Raw genomic sequence first — 22,621 nt, 5'->3', positions numbered from 1 at the left:
TGCATTTTGTTCACATATTTCAATGTTTTCTTCTTTTGAGAGGTCTAAATAGTCGTGGCTTAAAACGGATGAAAAATTGACAGACCTGTGCTGCAATTCTGTGGATGATTTGCCCTCCAGGTCTCTGTGCCAGTCAAGCGACTGAAAACTATGAATAGGTTTCCGCTTGCTGACCTGTAAATAGATACAGTATTAGGCAATCTATGTATTAGGCTGTCTCTTACAGATCGCTTCTGCAGATTAACAAGTCAAGACTGAGCTGTGTTTTTGCAGACCGCCATGAAGGCGAGGGTGACAGTGCTATTCAGCAGTCTGAATTATTCCTGTGAGTCCACACAGCATGTGACGCGCGGCGTCCTCCCCCTCAACCGCACCGTGGGTCGGCTTTGTTATCAAAACTTCCCCCGCTTGATTGCCTCTGATCTGAAACTAGATCAAGTCAGTCATACTGAGTGGGAGACAGGTCTCGTCCAGGCCCGCATTAAGAACAAATAGGGCCTATTTTGGTGTCATAACGTTTGCTACCGCAGAAATCATTTTAAAACTTATTTTTAACATACACACACATACAATGTATTGCATCTCTCTATAAAATATAAAAATATAAAAATATGCCATGCTACAATATGCATTAGATATGAGGTCAAAGGTTTCAAACAGGAACAGCTTTTGCGCATATGACCGCCTTAAGGAGTTTACTTTAAATAGTTTCATCATTAGACGCTCTTCTGTCTGTCCTTAGACTAGGAGAATCATCAGGGCTGGATTGGGGCTAAAACTCAGCCCATCCGGCCACATGTTTCCCCATTAATGTTTTGCTGGGGTAAAGACCTTTAAATGGGGATAAATAAATGGATTAATGACTAAATAAAGGACAGAAACAAATATATTTTTGAATATACTGCATAATTAGCAGTTACAGTTTATTAGAACTGAACAAGAAAGCTTCGTCCTGAAAAGTTATCATAGGTATTGCATAGAAATATATATAAATATTTTGTAATCAATATATTGCATTAAAAACTCCCCAACACTGCTAATAATAAACTATAGTATTTGTAATGTAAAAGCATATTGAACACTATAAAACGATCTCTATAAAAGTGACTTGCTTGCACTTATATCGCCCAATATTTAATGTAAGGCTAATAATAGTAGCATTACAATAAATACCATAATGTCATATTTCTGCAGTGTTAGTAACTGCAAGGTAATGTTTACAGCGGTGGTGCTGTGTATTGAAAAGCTTGTAATTACCTCGACACTTCAGTTTACATGAAACTATATAGTGTTTGAAAAAATAAAATACCATAAAAGTAGTTTATACAAATCTTATACCAAATTCAAAGTCTTCTAAAGCCATATATTCACTTTGTGTGAAGAACAGAACAAAGTTTAAGATGTGGAAGTTTAATCTTGGAAACACTGTCCTTGTTACATGTTACATGTAGTCACTACATGCTATAGGTAAAACTATAAATTATTTATAATTGCATGCAACTAACCCTAAACCAACCCCTATTCCCAACCCTAAAAAGCCATATCTTCACTTTGTTTAAGATGTTATTCACTGAAAAATCTTGGAAACACTGTCCTTGTTTGTAGTTACTGTAGTTAAAACTATAAATTATATATAATTGCATGCAACTAACCTTAAACCAACCCCAATTCCTATCCCTAACCCTATAGTCAGTACATGTAGTTAATTGTTAATACTCTGTACTTAAATGTATAATTACACTGTAACATGGACAGCTTAAAATAAAGTGTAACCAAAAGCTCTCATTTAGCTGTGGAACCAAAGTCAAATATGGCAGTTTGGGTCATTTTTAAGTAGACTGTTTCTATTGCAATTAAGAACCTGCATCAAAAAATGGTTTGCATACATAAAGATTATGTTCTTGAACATAACATCTTGAAAAGGTAGCAAAGCAAAGTCTTTCCGCCAGAAGCGAAACCCACTCTTCTGTCGTACACCACTATGTTTGCCTCATAAAACCCCAAGCTCATTAGCCAGACAAGTGCATCCGTGTCCGTGTTAGCGAACAGAAGGTTCCGTATAAATAGCAGGGTCTGCTTGAGTGGGAGACTGGAACTGTCCTCGGCAGCAGATTGAGATGGGGGAATCGAGGCAATTTCCCCCCACTGAGGGAGAGATGGTGAAATGGGGGTTTTGATAAGGCCTGTGTGAGTGGTACGTCTGGCTGGGCAGATATAGAGGGAACAGAAGGGTTTTAATCTGGGGTAGTGAGCTGAGGCATTAGCAGCTGGGGTGTGCCAGAGCCCGACGTATACTTTGCCACACAACTTTGTGATTTGTTTCGAGGCATAGGAGATACAGATACAGTTTGATTCGCTGAGTGGTCACATATATTGGAAATGAATCTCTCTTGAGGACGCCTGTCCTCGTTTAATTACTCTGCTGATCGGAAACTCTTTGAAAGTTAAAATCTGAAGCGGTGGTTCTTAACTTGGCTGGCTCGGGTCGTTCCTGTTACGCAGAACCTTTTGAGCTCTTTCACTTTTAAAACAAGTCTTAAATTGGAAAGAAACAATATCATTGGAATCCCTTTCGGAATTATTCTTTTTTTCCAGCTGATGAACGATGGAAAAATTGACAGCCAATCAGAAACCATTCTGCTGTAACGAGCGCGAGCATTTAAAGTGAAAGCACGCACTTAGAATAAACAGAACGATATCGTCCACTGGGACACTAATATAGTTATCTTTATAGTTATCGTTCTTGGCGTGAACAGGCCTTAAGGGTGCTCTAAGCGATGTCACGTGTTTTTTAGGCCAAATTTTTTTTTTGTCACATACAGCAAACATCTCCTCACTATCCGCTAGCTGCCTGTCCCCTGAACACACTGTAAAAAAAACGCGGTCTCTGTAGACAGCCCAGGCTCCACAAACGGCAACAAAGACAAACTGGCCCAGCCTGGACCACGAAACATAACAAACAGTGTTCCAGCCAATAACCGACAAGAATGATTTAGGGGTGGGGGTGGGGGGTGTACGGGATGAGGAGGAAGGAGGGTCGAGCTACTGTAGCCTCCGATTTGTTTGACAATACTTTTTTATTTAAAAAGGACAATTACTTCACCCAACATCGCTTAGAGCACCTTTAATATAGATGAAAGCCTGAGCTCATGCCAAATTGACAAATATTATTAGATAATGCTGTCTTTAACCAGTGAGAAATTGAGTAAATATGACTGAGAATGATGCTGATGTTCATCATCACTGGAGTGAACTTGTGAAATGTTTAAAGATGTTAAAATAGATCTGGATTTCTGGCCAGTCAGTTTCTCAAAGCTGTTCCCTCATTTCATTGTTACAGGATTTTAATACATCAAGCAATGTTCTGAAAATTGCATTTTGGGTGAAACTTTTTTAATTGACTCCCAAAACGCTTATTTTTCCTGCTTCATAATTTGATACGACTGTCAGTTTGAGTTTCTCTCGTTTATAGCAACACAGAATTGTTTACAACGAAATGTCCCAGGTTACTTTTATTGACTTTCACAATCGTGGCAATTGCATGAATACTCAGCTTAAGTCCATTATTATTCAATGTGACACAAACTTTTGAGGAAGTGAGTTTAAAGTTATGAATGACTATCTGCAAGAGACATCTTGACAAATGAAGATTTGTTGACTGTTTTTTCCCCATGAGAGGCATTACATCTTTTCAGGAAACCATGATATCATCAGTTTTCATTTGCCTAAAAACTTCACCAGACCCTGAGCCCCTTTTTCCAATATTTACGGTATATTTAATGGTAGTGTCTCATAATATGAAAGTGTCAAATATCAAAATGCATATTAAATGTATGTTCAGTCATGAAAGACTGACTTTTATCTGTTGCTTTTCTTTCCCATTGCTGCATATGTGCTTCCCTTTATCTCTCCTTTTTGCCATATAGCAGCATATCAATTATGTTCTTGGATATTATGTCATTGAAATATAAATAGACTCACACAGCAGAATAGTAAAGAAAGCTGCCAACATATTTCAGTGTGTAGGTGGTGTATACGTATATTCATACAAAATTGTGTCCATCTCTGTTGTGCCAGTTATGGCCCAATATAAAGCACTTAATTTCTCAAAAGCCAGCGTAATTTGCAATTATATTTTTAATTTTACAGTGAATATCACAAATGTGTTTGTTATTGCTCTTTGTTTTATTTCTAGAAAACCCAATTAAGGTTTTATTTATTTATTTATTTATTTATTTATGTCTTACTTTGACACTTAAATAGCAGTACCAACTTTAATTTTTCATCATCCATGCTTTAATATGCAGGTTAAATTAGTTATTCTTTTTGTGTGCTATATTGTACAGCAAAAATAAAAATACTAGTAATGAGAAATATTTTTATTAAAATGTATGTATTTATTTATTTCTAAGAACATAATAAAATATAATTATTTTTTATCAGTATTGGCCAATTTTGGGTATATTTCTGCTAATACTTTACATATTCAATTATTCATGCTAATTTTCCCTATTTTAATATTTAGATCAAATTTGCTGCCATCTAACAATCACTAAAGATCTTTAAAAGCATGAATCATTTGATAACACTTAAATTAAATAGTTTGTCGCAATGCCTGAATTCACTTGTAGCTTTTAATTAACAACTATATTTTTTTACTGTTTGTATAGAATTTTAGAATCAGCCATTTATCAGTAATCAGCCATAACATGAAAACAATTTTGGACTTGTAGTTGAGACTATTTATGGATATACTACTATTTATGGAGATCTAGAACATTATTTGAGAGTCATTGTGTAAGTTATGTACTGCAATGTGTCATAGCCATTATTTTACATTTGTAGAAGTCTCAAAACGATGAAGATCAATCAGTGTAGTGCAACATGGCACCAGGAAAGTTTTATCCCACTAATCCAAATCAGTTTCTTCTCTTTTTTTTCTGTTTTCACCAATGACATCAAAGCTGTCCACTTTAAATTGGTCAAACACCTTGCAGATTCCCAAAAGCAACAAGGTGCCTCATTGTGTGACCTGTGTCTATTTCTGCAGTGAGTGAAATGAACTGTCTTGATCTTCATGGAGTGCATTAGTTTTGTACAGTATTTGAGGTCCCTGAGAAACACACAAGACTTCATAACCCTGTTTAAATATCTTTATTAAACCCATCCATCTTAACTCTCATCCTAACATGTTACTCTCTCAAATTTGATCGTGTAATCATGGCAAGATGGAAACAATCAAATAACCATAGGTACTGCACCTTCCCTGTTGAATTACATTATCCTTTTACACTGGAAGACTTTTAATGAGGGGAAAAAAATCAATTGACTTTGAATATTGCATTCTGATTAAGGGGTAAGTACTTGAATTTTCACTTACAGAATGTTTTATCTGCTCATAGCTCATACTGTATATGAAACAAATACCCTGAAACAGATGCTATACTGGAGCAGATCAAACCCTCCGATCAAACCCTCCAATCAAACCTCATATTTCCACGATTCCCCACTGCATTTTTTTAATTCCTCCCCGGGTTGCTTTACCACTCTTTAAGCGCTTAATGAGACAGACAGAAAGAAAGACAGAAGGAGAAGGGGAGAGAGAGGCTGACGGAGAGACAGAAACAGAGAAATCTCATCAAGGAAATAAATGAGTATGTGTACAAGCGAGCATATTTGGCAAAATGTAATTACCGGATTAAAAGGAGAGAAATGCACATTAGGAATAAAGCAACATTAGAGGCAGGGGTGTAATGGTGTCTTTGCTGAAATGTTTCGTGATCTCCGAGCAGTGGATCAGAGTGGTTTTTATTTTTCTCATCCTAAAACAGGATCTTGGTGATTTTCTACCATGTGGGAAGCGCTCGTTTGACAGCAGAAATAAAAATGAAATATAGACTGCCCTCTCCATTCAAAATGAGAAAGACATTATGTTCATGAATCACTTAGGACAGTGAACGTTCTTCCAAGACAAATATATGTACAGTAGATGTCAAAGTGTTTGAGGACAAGTAAAAGGAAACTTAAAATATAAAAGCTCTGTTCAGACGAGGCCAGGTAAATGCTGTCTGATAATTGATTTTAACATTGGAACGTAAGTTAATTCCTGCCTTTACAGAGGTTAGTCAGTGAATATCATTGCTGACGGAATTGGAAATATTGGTGTTGTCTTCTACAAAGTGTGAGAATTTCCAGCTGAATTACCTACTGTGTTTTGTTTGTTTGTTTTTTGATTAACACCAGGGTTATGTGGCAATTTTGTATATTTCAAAGCATTTTGTTACACTTATATTCAGAAAATAGACTAAAGACTACAGTCGTATATGAAATCACTGAAGTCAAGTCAAGTCACCTTTATTTATATCCTCCTGGGACCTGTTGTGGACATTATATTGTAGTGTATAGAGGATATAACACTCTTTACAATACAGATTGTATCAAAGCAGCTTCACATTGATAACATGAAAATAATACAACAAACTTTGTTTCTAAAAGAAAATTGCATCACAGTCCAGCTTAAGTAAGGCAGATCAATAATATTGTTGAATATTAAATGTCCCCAACTAAGCAAGCCAAAAGCCAAGGCAACAGTGGCAAGGAACCAAAAGTCCATCAGTGACAGAATGGAGAAAAAAAAAAAAAACCTTGGGAGAACCCAAGAACCCTGGCCAACGAGCGAACAGTGCATGATTATGATTCAGGCAGCATTACAGGTACTCAAACATGAAGTACTCAAACATTCTGTAAACCTTGAAATCCAAACAGCACTTAAGTTTGAGCTGTTTCTGTATCGCCTCTGAGCATTTTATAAAACACTTGAGGTCAAAGGTTTGTTGCTAGAACACTATTGCCTACACAGGAATCTTATTTTCTGGCCATTTTTCTGTTTTCAGTTAAACCATCCTTTTAATCCTCTAGCTCGTGTGCCAGACTGGTTTTTGACCCTGTCAGTATGTTGCTTGTTAAAGTGTGCAGCGTGAGCTGATTGGTGGCTGGGAGCTTGAAGACAGGGGAGTTTGCTGCATGTTCCCAGGCCAAAAGCAGAATATGTCCAAGCGATTTAAGCCCTGATGATCATCTAAGGAGAACCAGAGAGTTGAGGCTCCCGACTGTTTTGGCTGAGGGCGGAGTGAGGAGATAGATTTGTTCCAACTCACGTAGTAGTCGAAAAAAGCAGTTAGCGAAGCCCTTGGGGACGGTCGGAGTCTGTGAACGAGCTGCTGTTCCTTTTAAAGGAACTCGAGCGCCACTGATCTCCAACAACCTTTAAAAGCAGGTCTGCTATGCAAGCGGCCGTTTGCACGCGTGCTTAAACTCACTCCCGAGACTGACTCTGAGCTGAATGCAGCATCATATCTCATATTTCACTGTAATATTAAGTAAAAGCAAACCTTTTTGTGGTTTCAATGGTCCTGTATTTTTTTTACTTTTTTTTCTAGTCTTAAACCAGTTTATTTTCTATTTACATTTGAACTATTTCCCCACCTCCGTTTTTTTTTTTTTACCAGCCAAAGTTTACCAACCATTTTTGACCCCCAGAATATTTTGTCGTATGAATATCTGAACATGCAATATATCAAAAGAAAGAGCCTCTGCTTCTTTTCCGTTACACCCTACAAAAGTGACAATTGCGTGTTTTCTCCTCAAAATTCAAACTTTGCATGTGCGCCTCTTTGTGAATGTTGGGGTATATTTAAATTATTTGTATTTGTATGTGATTTGTGCTATTTTTATAAGAATAAAGGATGTTTACATGAGATATGCAAAGCAGGTATAGCGATTAGCTTATTCTAAAATGCTACAAACAACATATCTCTGCCTCATCATATGACCCAAATCCACATTAGATCGCAAACACACGGTTGCTGCCTTACATTTTTAAGTACAATCATCTTGGATGTTTAAGTCATTCCAACTTAAAGCAACACTAAAGATATTTTTTTTTTACCTTAAAATAATGTTTCCAAAATTGTTTCAGTGGTTCATCAAGTCGTAACAGGGTGAACGGCACTTCTGCATTCACTTTGCAGCCCTATATCCGCCATAACCGCACTATGCAAGTTTGTCAGATCGGATGGCGTTTCTGTAGTTCGAATGAGACATAAGAAACTACTGTACTAATTTGACTTGCTAAAAAATTAATTAACTAAAAAATTGCTTAACCTATTTTGATGAGTTCAAGCAATGTAAAAACATGTTGTCAAAACTTATTGATCATATATATATATATATATATATATATATATATATACACATCTTCATATACACATCTTCAAATACATAAATATCCGCTACCCGATCTGGCAAATTTATATATATATATATATATATATATATATATATATATATATATATATATATATATATATATATATATATATATATATATATACGTACACTCACCTAAAGGATTATTAGGAACACCATACTAATACTGTGTTTAACCCCCTTTCGCCTTCAGAACTGCCTTAATTCTACGTGGCATTGATTCAACAAGGTGCTGAAAGCATTCTTTAGAATTGTTGGCCCATATTGATAGGATAGCATCTTGCAGTTGATGGAGATTTGTGGGATGCACATCCAGGGCACGAAGCTCCCGTTCCACCACATCCAAAAGATGCTCTATTGGGTTGAGATCTGGTGACTGTGGGGGCCATTTTAGTACAGTGAATTCATTGTGAAATGCTCACGTAAGCCGTGGCATTTAAACAATGCCCAATTGGCACTAAGGGGCCTAAAGTGTGCCAAGAAAACATCCCCCACACCATTACACCACCACCAGCAGCCTGCACAGTGGTAACAAGGCATGATGGATCCATGTTCTCATTCTGTTTACGCCAAATTCTGACTCTACCATCTGAATGTCTCAACAGAAATCGAGACTCATCAGACCAGGCAACATTTTTCCAGTCTTCGACTGTCCAAATTTGGTGAGCTCGTGCAGATTGTAGCCTCTTTTTCCTATTTGTAGTGGAGATGAGTGGTACCCGGTGGGGTCTTCTGCTGTTGTAGCCCATCCGCCTCAAGGTTGTGCGTGTTGTGGCTTCACAAATGCTTTGCTGCATACCTCGGTTGTAACGAGTGGTTATTTCAGTCAAAGTTGCTCTTCTATCAGCTTGAATCAGTCGGCCCATTCTCCTCTGACCTCTAGCATCAACAAGGCATTTTCGCCCACAGGACTGCCGCATACTGGATGTTTTTCCCTTTTCACACCATTCTTTGTAAACTCTAGAAAAGGTTGTGCGTGAAAATCCCAGTAACTGAGCAGATTGTGAAATACTCAAATACTCACGGCCCGTCTGGCACCAACAACCATGCCACGCTCAAAATTGCTTAAATCACCTTTCTTTCCCATTCTGACATTCAGTTTGGAGTTTAGGAGATTGTCTTGACCAGGACCACACCCCTAAATGCATTAAAGCAACTGCCATGTGATTGGTTGATTAGATAATTGCATTAATGAGAAATTGAACAGGTGTTCCTAATAATCCTTTAGGTGAGTGTATATATACTTTTTTTTTTTTTACAGTGAGTAAAATCTAATAAATTGGCATGCGTAGCTTGATGCGATTGAAGATTACGAAAATGAATCTAGGAATGACTAGATTGTTGGACTTCAAATCACTAGGGGTTGAGGCAAGAAAAATAACATTGTAATGAGGTATTTTATAGATACTGTAACTGTAATAATATTACTGAAATCTCATTAGTAATTTGTTACACTACTAGTTACTGCAAAAGGGTAATATTATTACTGTAACACATTGCTAATGCATTACTGCCCAACACTAATTGTAAGGTAATTTGTGCAGATTTTCAGACAATAGTAATTACTGTTGCAGACTTCACCCACTTGTGTTCTCTTGGCTATTTAATGCCTAATTTCACATTAAAATGCACAGTACTTTGTTTATAAAAGTCTTACATTAACACAGTGTCCTAACCAGGTGTAATCTACAAGTTATGTAAGTGGTTTATTCCAAATCTGAATTTGAACAGGACATTTTCTAATTTGCTTGGCTTTGATTTCTGTGGCATCATACTTATAATGCCCACTCTCATCAAATCTTTGGCTGTGACTGCGTCAAACATTAAATTAAATCACTAACATCAACCGTTCCCATTAGCGCTTACATGATGATTTATTCTCTTAAAATTAAATAGCTTCATTCCTAGGTGCTATTTCACCTCATTAACATGGTTGACAGAACATTTGAAGGTAAAGAGGGATTATTCTATGTTAAGAAGCAACTGGGTCATGTGTGGATTTATGAACATAGGTCTTTGAATCCATTCTCTAACAGTCTTTGAAGTTTATGACAAGTTTAAAGGTTAATATTATTCTATCAAAACGGCAGTGACCAGAAGATATTATGCATAGGCATCTATAAATATTTCAGTCTCACTGTGAGTTCATTAGCATAAGCTAAAGAAATGATGTCCATGTGACACACATTAGCTGACACATGCATATCTGAACACACACACGTTTAAAAACCTCGCGCATCCTAACATGTTGCTGACCTAATGGATTTTTCAACCGGAGATAACCGGCATCAACACGTGATTCCCGTATACAGAGTGTGTGTTTCATCAGTGTGTTTGGTGGTTTATAATGCTGCTGCTGTCTGGAGGCCCTTCGAGGACAGGTTTGACGAAATGTCTTCTTTCCGTGCGCACGTAAGCTTTGGGGATTATTCTGGAGCTTAAAGAAAGCAAGGAAGATGCACAGTGCTCTCACCTCAAGAATTAATGCAATAATAGTAAAAGTGCTTGGAGAAGACTGGTTCATATTAAACTAAACATTGCCACATCCAATTAATATCACACTGGCATATATATACGCCATGTTGTCATAAGCACTGATCTTTTTTAATTATAAGCCTGTTACCCTATGTTATATGTTATTTGTTTAATTAAAGAAATAATTGGAGCTTTGGACTACATAAAATTAAGTTTAGAAGAAGCATTATTGGGTTGAGTTCAGCATTTGTTTCTTCATATTACGAAATAAATACTACAAATACATAATTATATATATGATTTTTAATGCAGCTTGACAACCCAGTCACTTTCATTATATAGAATCCATGGTGAGTAAATAATGACAGGTTTTATTTCAGAGTGAACTATTAGTGTAATTCCTTTCAAGAAATCATCAGCATGGCATTTTTATTGTCACAATAATTACAAAATGAACACCATGTGTACAGTGAGTGCTGAAACCTTCTCACCGTGATCTAAGGGTGATATGTGTATCTTTCATTTGTAACATATGGTTATGTTTTCTGTCTTTGCTCTCTTTAGGTTAACGGGTTTCCAAATCCCTCCTCCCATCACCAGCACTGGGTCTGTATTCTCGCTGAGACTCACCAGTGACTTCGCCGTGAGCGCGCACGGCTTTAAAATCTATTATGAAGGTAAAGATTCCAGTCCATTCTATGTTGTGCTACATCTTGTTACACCACATTGTCATTTATTGTGCATATCAGATCAAATCTGCGGTATTAATTAAGAGCTGCTCTGCTTGGCGAGTTCAAGGCGATCTGTGCCAATCATAATTGTGTTTATTAAACCTCAATGACGAGGTGGTCACTGACTGAAGACCTCATCACTCCCTATTAAACCTCATCAAATTACTGGCTTTTAGACACTTGCATTAAATTCCAGGAAGATAGCTAAGTGTATTATATCACCTTCTATTTCATTAATTTAGCATGTTAACTAATGGATAGTGAAGGGTACATGCCGTCTTTCTCTTTATTGCATTAGTCGTGGGTTTTTTCCAGTTGCTTGGCTGTGCTTTTGAGTCTCCTAGTCTTATTTATGAAGACCTACAGGCTGAGGGTTGGTTCGTGTGTGTGTGTGTGTGTGTGTGTGTGTGTGTGTACGTACAGTATGTGTATGTGTATGTGTATGTGTGTGTGTGTGTGTGTGTGTGTGTGTGTGTGTGTGTGTGTGTGTGTGTGTGTGTGTGTGTGTATTTAGATACTCAGCCTGTAAATAAATAAATAAATTGATTGATTTTATAGAATTTCTTTTCATAGCGCTATGCATTACTTTGCTTTATCAGTATAACTTTATATGACACGATCTGTCCATTACTGTACATGTCTTCATACGATGTGTCATAACACATATTAACTGCACAGCAGACTTGGGGTTTTATCTTCTTTTCTTATCAGAGTGTTTGTCGGCCGGATAAATGTTTGGAAACTCGTGGACTCCCCGTCTCAGCGCTGGGAGTGAGACGGATGAGTGTGGTCTGGCTCATTGTTTGATCTGAGTCAGCCTGAAGCATCATTTACTGTGTTGTTTCAGTGTCTCGGCCTGGTTACCTCCCCTTCCCTTTGATTCATTTTTGGATCAAACAGTGCTGGGAAAAAGTGTCTCTCTACTGCAGCGTCAAACTTCTTTTCTCAGAAAGCTGTGGGCCCTAATTCGTTCTTTTAGGCAGATTAAGGAAAAGTGATTGTTAGTCCATAAGAAGTCAAATTTGGCTTAACTAAAAAGGGATTTAAAACTTTTTTTAGTGAAATTTCAGGCTAGTTTGTTTTGGGGAGTATTTAAATTAATTTTATGTATTTATTTATTGGAGAAACATAAATTTATGTGCACAAATAATGTGCACAAAGAATTTGCAATATGAGGATATAAAGGTGCATTTTTTCTTTCTAAACACAGATGTACTATTATTATTACTATCATTGTAATATTATGATAACTTGATGCTCTCAAAGTCACTGTAAATGCACTTGTGATTTTTTTATGGAGGCTTTTAACCATGATTTTATTTAGCAGTTTATTTTCTTCCTTCTTTTTAAATATGCTTATAAAAGACCCAAGTAGAGTGACTGACCTTCATGTTTAAGAATGTAATCTTTATATAGAGAAAGTAATCTTTATATGAGACTTCCAGTGATAAACAGTGTGTGTAGCGTTGCACTGGTTATAGCCCTGCACACAGTGACATTGAATTGGTTCACAATCACACTCCACATATCTACAGTATATCATCAGATAGGTTTGCTTGGCTGTAATTTTGTCATGTAATGCTGCATTTGGACAGAAAATTGACTCTCCCCTTGATGCCTGATTAGTGCACATTTTGCAGACACAGTCTGTCTGGTCGCATAGAACACAACTAGAGCGATCATAACTTATAATAATGTGCTGTTTGCATTTTCGCACAACTCCAAAACCAGGAGATATTCAACATCAAGCAGAAACTGAGATGGAGATGTGAAGTACGTGCTTTCCTGATTCTTTACATAATCAAATGTTTCATAACAAGGACAGCAGTTGGGTATGCATAGCCTCATCTAGCAGTCTGTCCCAGAAATGTTTGGTTGAATAAGTGTTCATGCAGAGCAGAGTTCCTGGTATGACTGGTAATGATCTTATGAATTAACATGGGTGGATGGAGGATGAGGTTTGGAGGTGTTGCTGTAAGTCGATTTAGAGGATATATGGACGGGAGTGTTTCTTGTCGATACATTTGTTACACATTTTGGCTCCTTCAAGATCTCTGGATAGTAAATGTAGGAATGTACTGTATGCCAGCTCTTTATTTGCATCAAACAATCTTTATTTTACATGAGCAGCAGTAGCCAAGTTCAGCAAGTAAAAATTCATGTGTGTGTTTGCCCGTGTTGTGTACGATGCCACTCGACCTCTCTGTCCCCATTTCCTCATCTGTCTCTGAATAAAAAATTGGCAAAAGTATGATCACTGGTAGGCAGTCTTCCAAACAATTAATAGGACATATTTATTAAATATTTTTTCCCTGATGTCCTCAAAATAGTAGTATTCGGGTAGGGGTGCAAAAATAGTTTAGTTTTCATGACCGTTTGTCAAAACCAGTGGGTCTCATTCACTAATAATTTCGTGGATTATTTTATGTTTGCATATAGACAGGAGAAAAGATTCAGCGTAATTCACATGTAGTGTATATCGCATATGATTTGTTCTTAACCTCATTCGAATGTTTAAGGAACACTCCACCGTTTTTTTTAAATAGGGCTTATTCACCTTCTTTCCTACATTTAGATAAGTGGGCAAATGCATTTTTGTCTCAGTGCATGCACTGTTTTAGTTTGATTGGGTTGGCGCTAGCTTAGCTTAGCATAATGAATGGAATCTTTTGTTGCCAGCTAGCATGGCCTGAGTAAAAGTGATATAAAAAAAACAAAAAAACACCTAATTACTTCTTGTGGCCTGCGTATTCACAACAAGTACAAATAGCGATGCAGATTAACACTAGGCGATTTCCTAGGCAGATATTGACTTGGGACTATATTAGGGGGAAGCACAGGCGAAGCACTGCTACTTGGGCGCAGAGATATGACGCCCAAGTAGCAGTGCTTCGCCTGTGCTTCCCCCTAATATAGTCCTTAATATATAAGTCAGTATCTGCCTAGGAAATCGCCTAGTGTTAATTTGCATCGCTATTTGTACTCGTTGTGAATACGCAGGCCACAAGAAGTAATTAGGTGGGTTTTTTTTATTTTTTATATCACTTTTACTCAGGAAATGCTAGCTGGCAACAAAGGATTCCATTCATTATGCTAAGCTAAACTAGTGCCGACCCTGTCAAACTAAAACAATGCATGCACTGAGACAAAAATGCATTTGCCCACCTATCTAAATGTAGGAAAGAAGGTGAAAAAGCCCTATTTCAAAACACGGTGGAGTGTTCCTTTAACGATTAGAAGGATTGTAAATGAGCAACCACATGCCCAAGGTTGCCCATTTAAAGGGCAACTCTTGCCAAAATTGAACCTAGGGTCTTTTTGTTAATCTACCCGAGGCAAACTTTCGTGTAAAAGCATAATTAGAATGGAAACGCCACTTTTAAAATTGACCATATTTTCGTTTTTGGTCAAAATGCCTTGTGAATGGGAGTGAATGGGACACTTCTATGATAACATCAAATTCGCTATTTTTAAAACACTAAGAAGGCTCGACACAACATGAAACTTTGCTGGAAGTGTCACCAGGGGCTCTACACATGAACTCCAGCATTGAGAACATTGTTTGTGTACACAGAGTTTACTAAAAAGAAAGGTTTTGTACGACTCACTTTAGCTCCTAAAGCTTGTTTCCATATAAATTTACGGATAATTTTTTATCTAAGTTATCATGCTTTTCATTGAAATTACAAGTTCATGACATTTCCTCATATGGAGTCAGTTCATTACATTGCATTCGGAGATCGACTACTTTTGACTCTAGACCCTTATACTTGTCGCTCAAGTATAAGGGTTGTTCCTTACCATTAATGCTTGGAAAACACACATACGTCTCCTTCGATTAATAATAATGGCTAGTGCAGTGGCTGGGATTAGTACATAAACCTCCATTTTGGAATGATTTTACTGATCGCAAGAGAAAAAAATGAAGTTTTAGTCGCATAACATCGGTTAATGGAAACGCCGTCATTTCACAATGGTTTTTTGTCGACATTTAGAAAAAAAACGCAAAAGTTTTGCTCAAATCTGTAATGGAAACGCGCCTATTGACAGGCGGCGCAATGACACAGGCCGTTCAATTCTCTGGTTTTAAAAATTATTGGAAAACATTTGGGATAATGTGTGTACATTGTTCCAGTGGTTTTTGGATATTTGAATCCAAAAAAATTGTTCATATTGTGCTTTTACAGAACAGTTTCTTGGCTTCCTGTCGACTAGTGACAGTGTGTTCTGGGATTACATTCAGTCGTTTATCCTGCAGCATACAACAAATGGATCCAGATATTCTTGTCTTCTTGCACCATGAACCACCACCGATTGCGTGATTCTCTCCAAGCATCTCTTGCGTTCAGATGGGAAATGTTGAAAACGTTTAAAAACAGATGACGGAAGGAGAAAAAAACATGCACAAGCAGCTGAAATAACTTCGGATTGTTTCCTGAAGGATTTTGGAATCATTCTTCTCAGACCGTGACGAATAGACAGTTATCTAAGGACGGTGTGGGTGTAGAACATGTTGATTTCAAACACACTTCTCTGTCACCAGGGAAACTAGCTTCTCTGAGAGGAAGTCAGCAGTTTTACTCGTGCTCCTGTAAACACATGCCTGAAGCTATCGTTCTCATGAGGGCCGGCACAGGTACAATATATCTTACAACATCCACGCGGAGTCTGGCAACCTCTTGAAGCTCTCTTGAGCTGAAGCAAATCACTGTACTTCACTGCTTCCATCCTAAAGGAGAACCTCTCGCACGTCTACAGGACCTCAGAGACCTTCTGAACGTAGAGGTTTTCCTTCAGTATATGAATATTAAAGTGTGCTTTATTATTAATGGCACACGCTAGCTTTATTAAAAATGTATTCTAAGCTAAAAGGGATGTATAAGCAAGTGTTTTGAGTTCCCTGTGGCCCTCAGGTTTATATCTCTGTTAAAAACAACATTTTCAGGCTGTTATTCCGATTCCAGATTTTTGTTGATTCCAATTGTCGCTTCCAGACTAATTTTCACAATTTTAGTAAGATCTTATAATTATAGAAGCTTGTTTCCGCCACCGAATAAAAGGTAAAAAAGGTAACTGTGACTTTTTTCTCGCAATAGCGAGTTGACATCGCGCAATTCTGACTTTTTCTCAGAATTGCTTGATATAAAGTTGTAATTTCGAGAAAAAAGTCCGAATTGTGAGATAAAAAGATGCGATTGTAAGATATACAGATTATATCTCGCAATTCTGGCATTATAACACGCAATTGCGACTTCATATCATGTGATTCTGAGAAAAAAAAGTCAGAATTGTGAGAAAGTCGCAATTACCTTTGTTATTTTTTATTCGGTGGCGGAAACGAGCTTCCATAATAAACAGTGAAATACAGATTATATACACTATTATGATTGATAGTTTGAAAGTCAAAATATTGTTTAGCTGCGTTTTTTTTTTTAAATCTGTATTTTGAATTGTTTTATGGTGTTTTGATTTTTTTATTAATATGTTGTATAATAGGAAGAATCACTGATATAATCAAAGATACGCCACCTACTGGTGTAAATCAAAGAAAATAAAAAGTCACTGAATGAATCCGCGATTGAATCGGAATAAATCTTTTTGATGAACCAATAAAAAAAAACTTGATTTGGTGCAGTAAAACGAATTCCCTTTACTGTAGTACTTTGTAAATCTCGGTAACAAACAGTCACGCTCTAATATGTTATTTGAGGTTCATAGAAACTTTTCTTTTTGGGTTTGACTCTTGCCCTATTTGTTACGGACTACTTACCGCTCAATTATTTGATTTGTTTTCTTTCCTGACTGATTATAGTGTCATCATAAAAAATTATATCAACATAGCTAATTATGCTTTTTTTTTTTTTTCATCATAATAATTTAACTATGTCCCCTCCAAATTCAGTGGGCCCAGTCCTGTTCTGTAGAGATGAGCACATTATATTATAACACAGAAAATGTGCTGGCAGACTTCTGACCCCAGGAATCCAGAAAATGCTGGATTGATTTCCATGAGGATGGCATGAGATTATTGCGTAGTGCTGACACATAGTTTAACAGAATGCAGGCAGTTTAAAGCAAAAGCCTCAAGTTCTTCTTTTCCATCCTTCTACCGACACCTAATCTATTCAGTACAGGATGAAGTATGATTTCTTTTTCTTTTCTGTGCATCACATGTAATGAATTTACAGCTGTTTGTCAGCACATTCACTTAATCAGGAAGTGAATCTGTGCCATTGCCAAAGGTCCCAGGAAGTCATTGCTTTTTGTCTCCAGATTGTGTTTCCTTTTCAATTTGATGCTTTCCTGTTTGCCTGGAATATTTAATATCCTCGCTAATGACTATCCACCGCTGGCCTAACATGCATGCCTCCTCCAAGCGGAATTTCAGGTCGAAATTAATTGTATTAATTTACACTGGCGTCTAACTTGAGGCTTATTTGTGAAGATCATTTCCCAGCGGTAATAGACGAGCTGCTGCTTTATTAGGAGTGCTTCTGCTGACCTCTTCGGTCTCCTGTCACTTTATTTTGAGTGACAACAGACTGTCTCTCATACTTTATCATAATTAACAGTGAATTAATCAGAAGATGTTCAATAACCCAGAGTGCCACCCACCATCTGCAGTGTTTAGAGGAACAGACTGTTTGGGAATGTGGTGGTGCTCTGATGATGACTGACAATGGTTATGGATATTTCTGGAGATATGACGACATTATTAAAGCGCAGAATTGTGAATGATAGGTTGCTGGGTGATATCAGTTTTCACTGTGGATAGACGGCTGCATATATGTCAATCATGATATATATTGCTTCTCTTTCTTCTTATTTTTAGATTTGGATGGGGAGAATGGGGGTTTGCTGATTTGTTTTATTGCATTATTCAGCCAGGATTCATGAAATTGATTCAAATAAATGTTGTCCTTTTGAACTTTCTAAGAATCCTGGAACAAATGTATCATGTTTTCCCAAAAATATGAAGCAGCACAACTGTTTTCAACATTGATTTTTGAGCAGCAAATCAGCATATTAGAATGATTTCTGAAGGATCAGGACACTGAAGACTGGAATAATTATCACAGGAATAAATAAAATTTTACAATATATTCAAATAGAAAACAGGTATTTTAAATTGCAATATTTTTTTATTAAATAGTTGCAGCCTTGGTGAGCAGAATAGACTTCTTTATAAAAAAAAGTAAAAAAAACATTGAAAAATCTTACCACCCCAAACTTTTGAACGGCAGTGTATGTTTTAGGGTTGTAAACTTAGGATATTGAATGTGTTTAACACAAAATTTTGTAACAAATTTACCATATTTCACCATTATTGTTTCCTTTTGCTTTCTAAAGAGTAGTCTGAAATCGTGACATTAATCAGTTATTTGATTCTATTGAGAACCAGAGTTTTATACTGCAAGCAGAAATAACAATAATAATAATAATAATAATTTTAAGGTTTATACATCTTTGCACATTGTTTTTTTTTCAACGCTGTAATTGAAACAGATTATTTGAGTGTGAGAATATTTACAAAAATACTATTTAGGTGTTCATTTCAGTGTTTACTTCAAAAGTAGTATCAAGTTAGAAGTTTAATTTAATGTTTTCTTTGTAACTATGAAATATACTAGCAATTTCTGAGTGGAATGATTTTTTTTTACACCAATTTTGTTTTCCATTGTACTTTAATCATCTTCCAGCATAATACAAAGTTAAAGAAACATCTTAATTTAATATTTTAACAATTTGTTTAGTCTTTAGTACAGTGAGAACATAAAAGCCAGTCATGATTGTCTTTACTGTGTGACGCTTAATATTTTCCACACAATATAAATAGGTCTTTATACATGAAATTATATCACTGTTAATAATTATTTTATTTTTTTTAAGGTTTGAAACCCCCTTGATTATTTGTCCAGCGACACTAGAATGTGTGTTGGTGTAGTTACGACGTCTACCAGCAGGGACCAAGGGGCCGTTTTAACCGGCCAAGACCTCGATTAAGATGGATGAAACGGCCTCACTCAAGCACTAAACATTATTTACTCGATCCTTGATGATCCTTTTATTTTGTCTGGCACTGAAATATATCTCTGCTGTGTCTGGGACCACCAAACTCAGACAGCGGGAGGGACTGAGAGCATCCGTCTCGGACAGATCCACGGCACAAAGGATCAGTTGTTTACTTTTAATTGAATCCGCAGGTGATAGAGCATCTAATGTTGGAGCGTGGGTAAAGACCAGACCTGTCAATAATCAAGTCTCTCATCTGAGCGTCTGCATCTTTCAGAGGGAAGCAGAAGAGGAAAAGAATAAGAAAAACTGTCAAAGCTCGCTCCTTTACTTTCAGATCGATGATTTCTCCAGAGTTCCTGCCCTCTAATCCATTAGTCGGCTTCCCGTTTCAAAGAACACCGTCAAAGCTTGTCCATTAAAACGTCTTGTTCTCAACTTAATAGCCGAGTTCCTATCTTATTGACTGCACCTTTGTCATTTCCAAATTCAATCGTGTGATGTCTGGAGTGAAAATAAGACAAAACGACAATGTTGGTGTCATGTAAATCTCATCTTTCACATTTGTAATTATAGATGAGCTCATTAATTGCTGGAAAATATTGAGAAAATACCTCAAGGGACTTTTCTTTTCCTTACGCAGGTAATTAGCACTGTACCAGATGCTGAAGTTATCTACATCTAAGTGCTTGACATGAATTGGGCCTGAAGACGAAACATAATGTAATTAAGAACTGTAGGATAATAATTGCATATCTTATTTACACACATAACATGTTGACATCTCAAAGATACCACCAACATATTAATTTTGCCTCTTGATACGAGTATGAGAAAATGCGTCTGGTAACTTTTGACACGTTCAAATCCTTCTTGACTGTAAACCTTACAGGTTTAGCTATAGTATGGGATTCGACATTCCTGCACAGTCCTTGAGATTTCAGACAAAGCCCCTCGCAGTCCTTCAGATTTGAGGTGTTGTGCCGACACAAAAGCTTCTTACAGAATTAATTAAACATGTGCATGCTAATTGCTGCCGTCCAATAAAGATCGTTTGCCCTGAGGGCGCAAAATGAGATGCACAGTTCAATTGAAAATCTTTACATGTCGGGCTTCGCCAATTTGAAAAGCTGCATGTTGCAGATTACCAGGTGGTTAAGACGATCATTTGACCTCCAAAAAAAAAACGACGCACTACGTGACGAGATACTTAATCGATCCAGTCAAAGATGACAAGGATCTTGGCGAATGTAGATCACAAAAGAAATCTGCTGCGTTTTACAATATGTACTTCAATGGTGTGCCTTTGATTATTTACCTGAAGTCTGATTGTATTTAATAGTTTTGTGTGTGTGTGTTTGTGTCTGTGTCTGTGTCTCTGTGTGTGTTCAAAAAATGTCAACATCATAAGTACATTTTAGTGTTTATGCATATATGAAAATTTGGCAACACTTTAATCTAGGGTTAATTCTCACTATTAACTAGTTGCTTATTAGCATGCATATTACTAGGATATTAACTGTTTATTAGTACTTATAAAGCAATTATCAATGCCTTATTCTGCATGACCAAATTCTTCACTATTCTTCATGCTACCTAAACTTAACAACTACCTTAACTATTAATAAGCAGTAAATAAGAGTTTATTGAGGCAAACGTCATATTTAATAGTGAGAATTGGACCCTTATCTAAAGTGTGACCAAAAATGTATATGTGCAAAAGAACACTTTAATTCCTACAAATACTAAAAGGTGTTTAAGGATAAACTTTAAGGATAAGGATAGACTTTATTTGGATCCATATCGTTTGGATCGATATGGATGAAACACACATTCAATCCTGCAGAGAGAAAAACAATAACAAAATGTTTTTTATAGTAAACAAAAGAAAATGCAGTTCTCTATAAAGTCTCCAGGAGGACTCTAACTCCCAGCCCTCTTGACGTGTTGTAATTAGACTACGGAAATAGTCGGAGCGTTCTTAAACATCCGAAGGTCCCGGGAGCAAGTGCTGATGTGCTTTTTGTACAGACTGTCTGGGCTTCCTTTTGTCCCCACTTCAGCTGCTCTCATTAGCATGAAAACAACTACTTCACTGGCCTTGTATTAGTGCTTCCTTGACCTACTTCTAACCCCGACTTGTACTTCTGTCTCAGCTCCACACGAGCTCCTCGCTGGGATTTGTGGGTAGGGGAGGATGTCACCCTTCTCCTCACACATTGAATCCATCATTCTCCATCTGTTGGAGAGGTTCGAGCCAACACCTGCTGATAAAGGCATTGAAGATCAGTGCCAAGCGGTCACAGACCTTTAGGCCTGCGCTTTCCCATGGTGCTCTGCTTTCTCAGCTCTCCCTCTTATCAGCCTTTCAGACCCTCGTTCTGCGCCTGCAGCTCCTGCCATGGTCAATCCGTCAATAAACACAAGTGCTGAACAGGAGAGACACTAGTGTTGCCTCTTTTGTAGTCTAAATAGACTCAGATTAGCTGTGTGACTCTGGTTTTAAAGGCAAGGCCCAGACTAAAATGCATGTCTGAGCTGTTTTAACTGAAAGCAACTATCTTATATCTCAAAATATGTCAATGCTATTGTTTTGTCTCAAGATGAACACCAGTAGTATTTTTTTTCTAATGCACATTTATAAAATCTACTCGAATGTCCTAATTGAACTATAGGCCTAATCCTGGCTAAATCTAAACCATTTGTTTTTATGATTGTGTTTCCTTACTAAGCTTAATAGTGTAGTGACTGAGATTAAGACTATTTTGATTATTGTGAAACTGTAGATAGATACGAGTTAGAATAAATTATAATTAAATTAAGTAGCCGCATTGTTTTTGGTAATATTTATTGCAAAGTGGCAATGACATAATGTAAAACTTTAATAAAACACTCATAAAAAAAGAATAGGAAAAAATCCAGGTCCAGGCACTCAGATGCAGAAGGTAAAAAGACTTTATTGTTTATGTGGCCGATACGCGTTGGTGTTTTAATGTTTTAGTCCTTTAATACAATAAAGGCTTTTTAACTTTTGCATCCTACTGAGTGCCTGGACCTGGATTTTTTCCTATTTTTTTTTTTTTTTATGAGCGTTTAGCCCAAGAGCACCAGAGGATACAAGGGATACCAGCAGC

At 36.9% G+C, this 22,621-nt stretch overlaps 1 protein-coding gene across 1 annotated transcript in view; it reads left to right on the top strand.

Annotated features, from left to right (window-relative positions):
* The window catches only part of csmd3b (CUB and Sushi multiple domains 3b), a 455,685-nt gene that overhangs the window by 89,356 nt on the left and 343,708 nt on the right, over positions 1–22,621 (top strand). The window contains exon 3 of the mRNA XM_081376961.1: positions 11,308–11,420. Within this exon, the coding sequence (XP_081233087.1) occupies positions 11,308–11,420 (113 nt within the window). The remainder of the gene's footprint in view (positions 1–11,307; positions 11,421–22,621) is intronic.

Source organism: Scardinius erythrophthalmus, assembly GCF_964197995.2.
Source record: "Scardinius erythrophthalmus genome assembly, chromosome: 10".
NCBI classification, from domain to species: domain Eukaryota; kingdom Metazoa; phylum Chordata; class Actinopteri; order Cypriniformes; family Leuciscidae; genus Scardinius; species Scardinius erythrophthalmus.
Note: the sequence above shows the minus strand (reverse complement) of the source record. Positions and strands in the feature narration are given on the sequence as shown.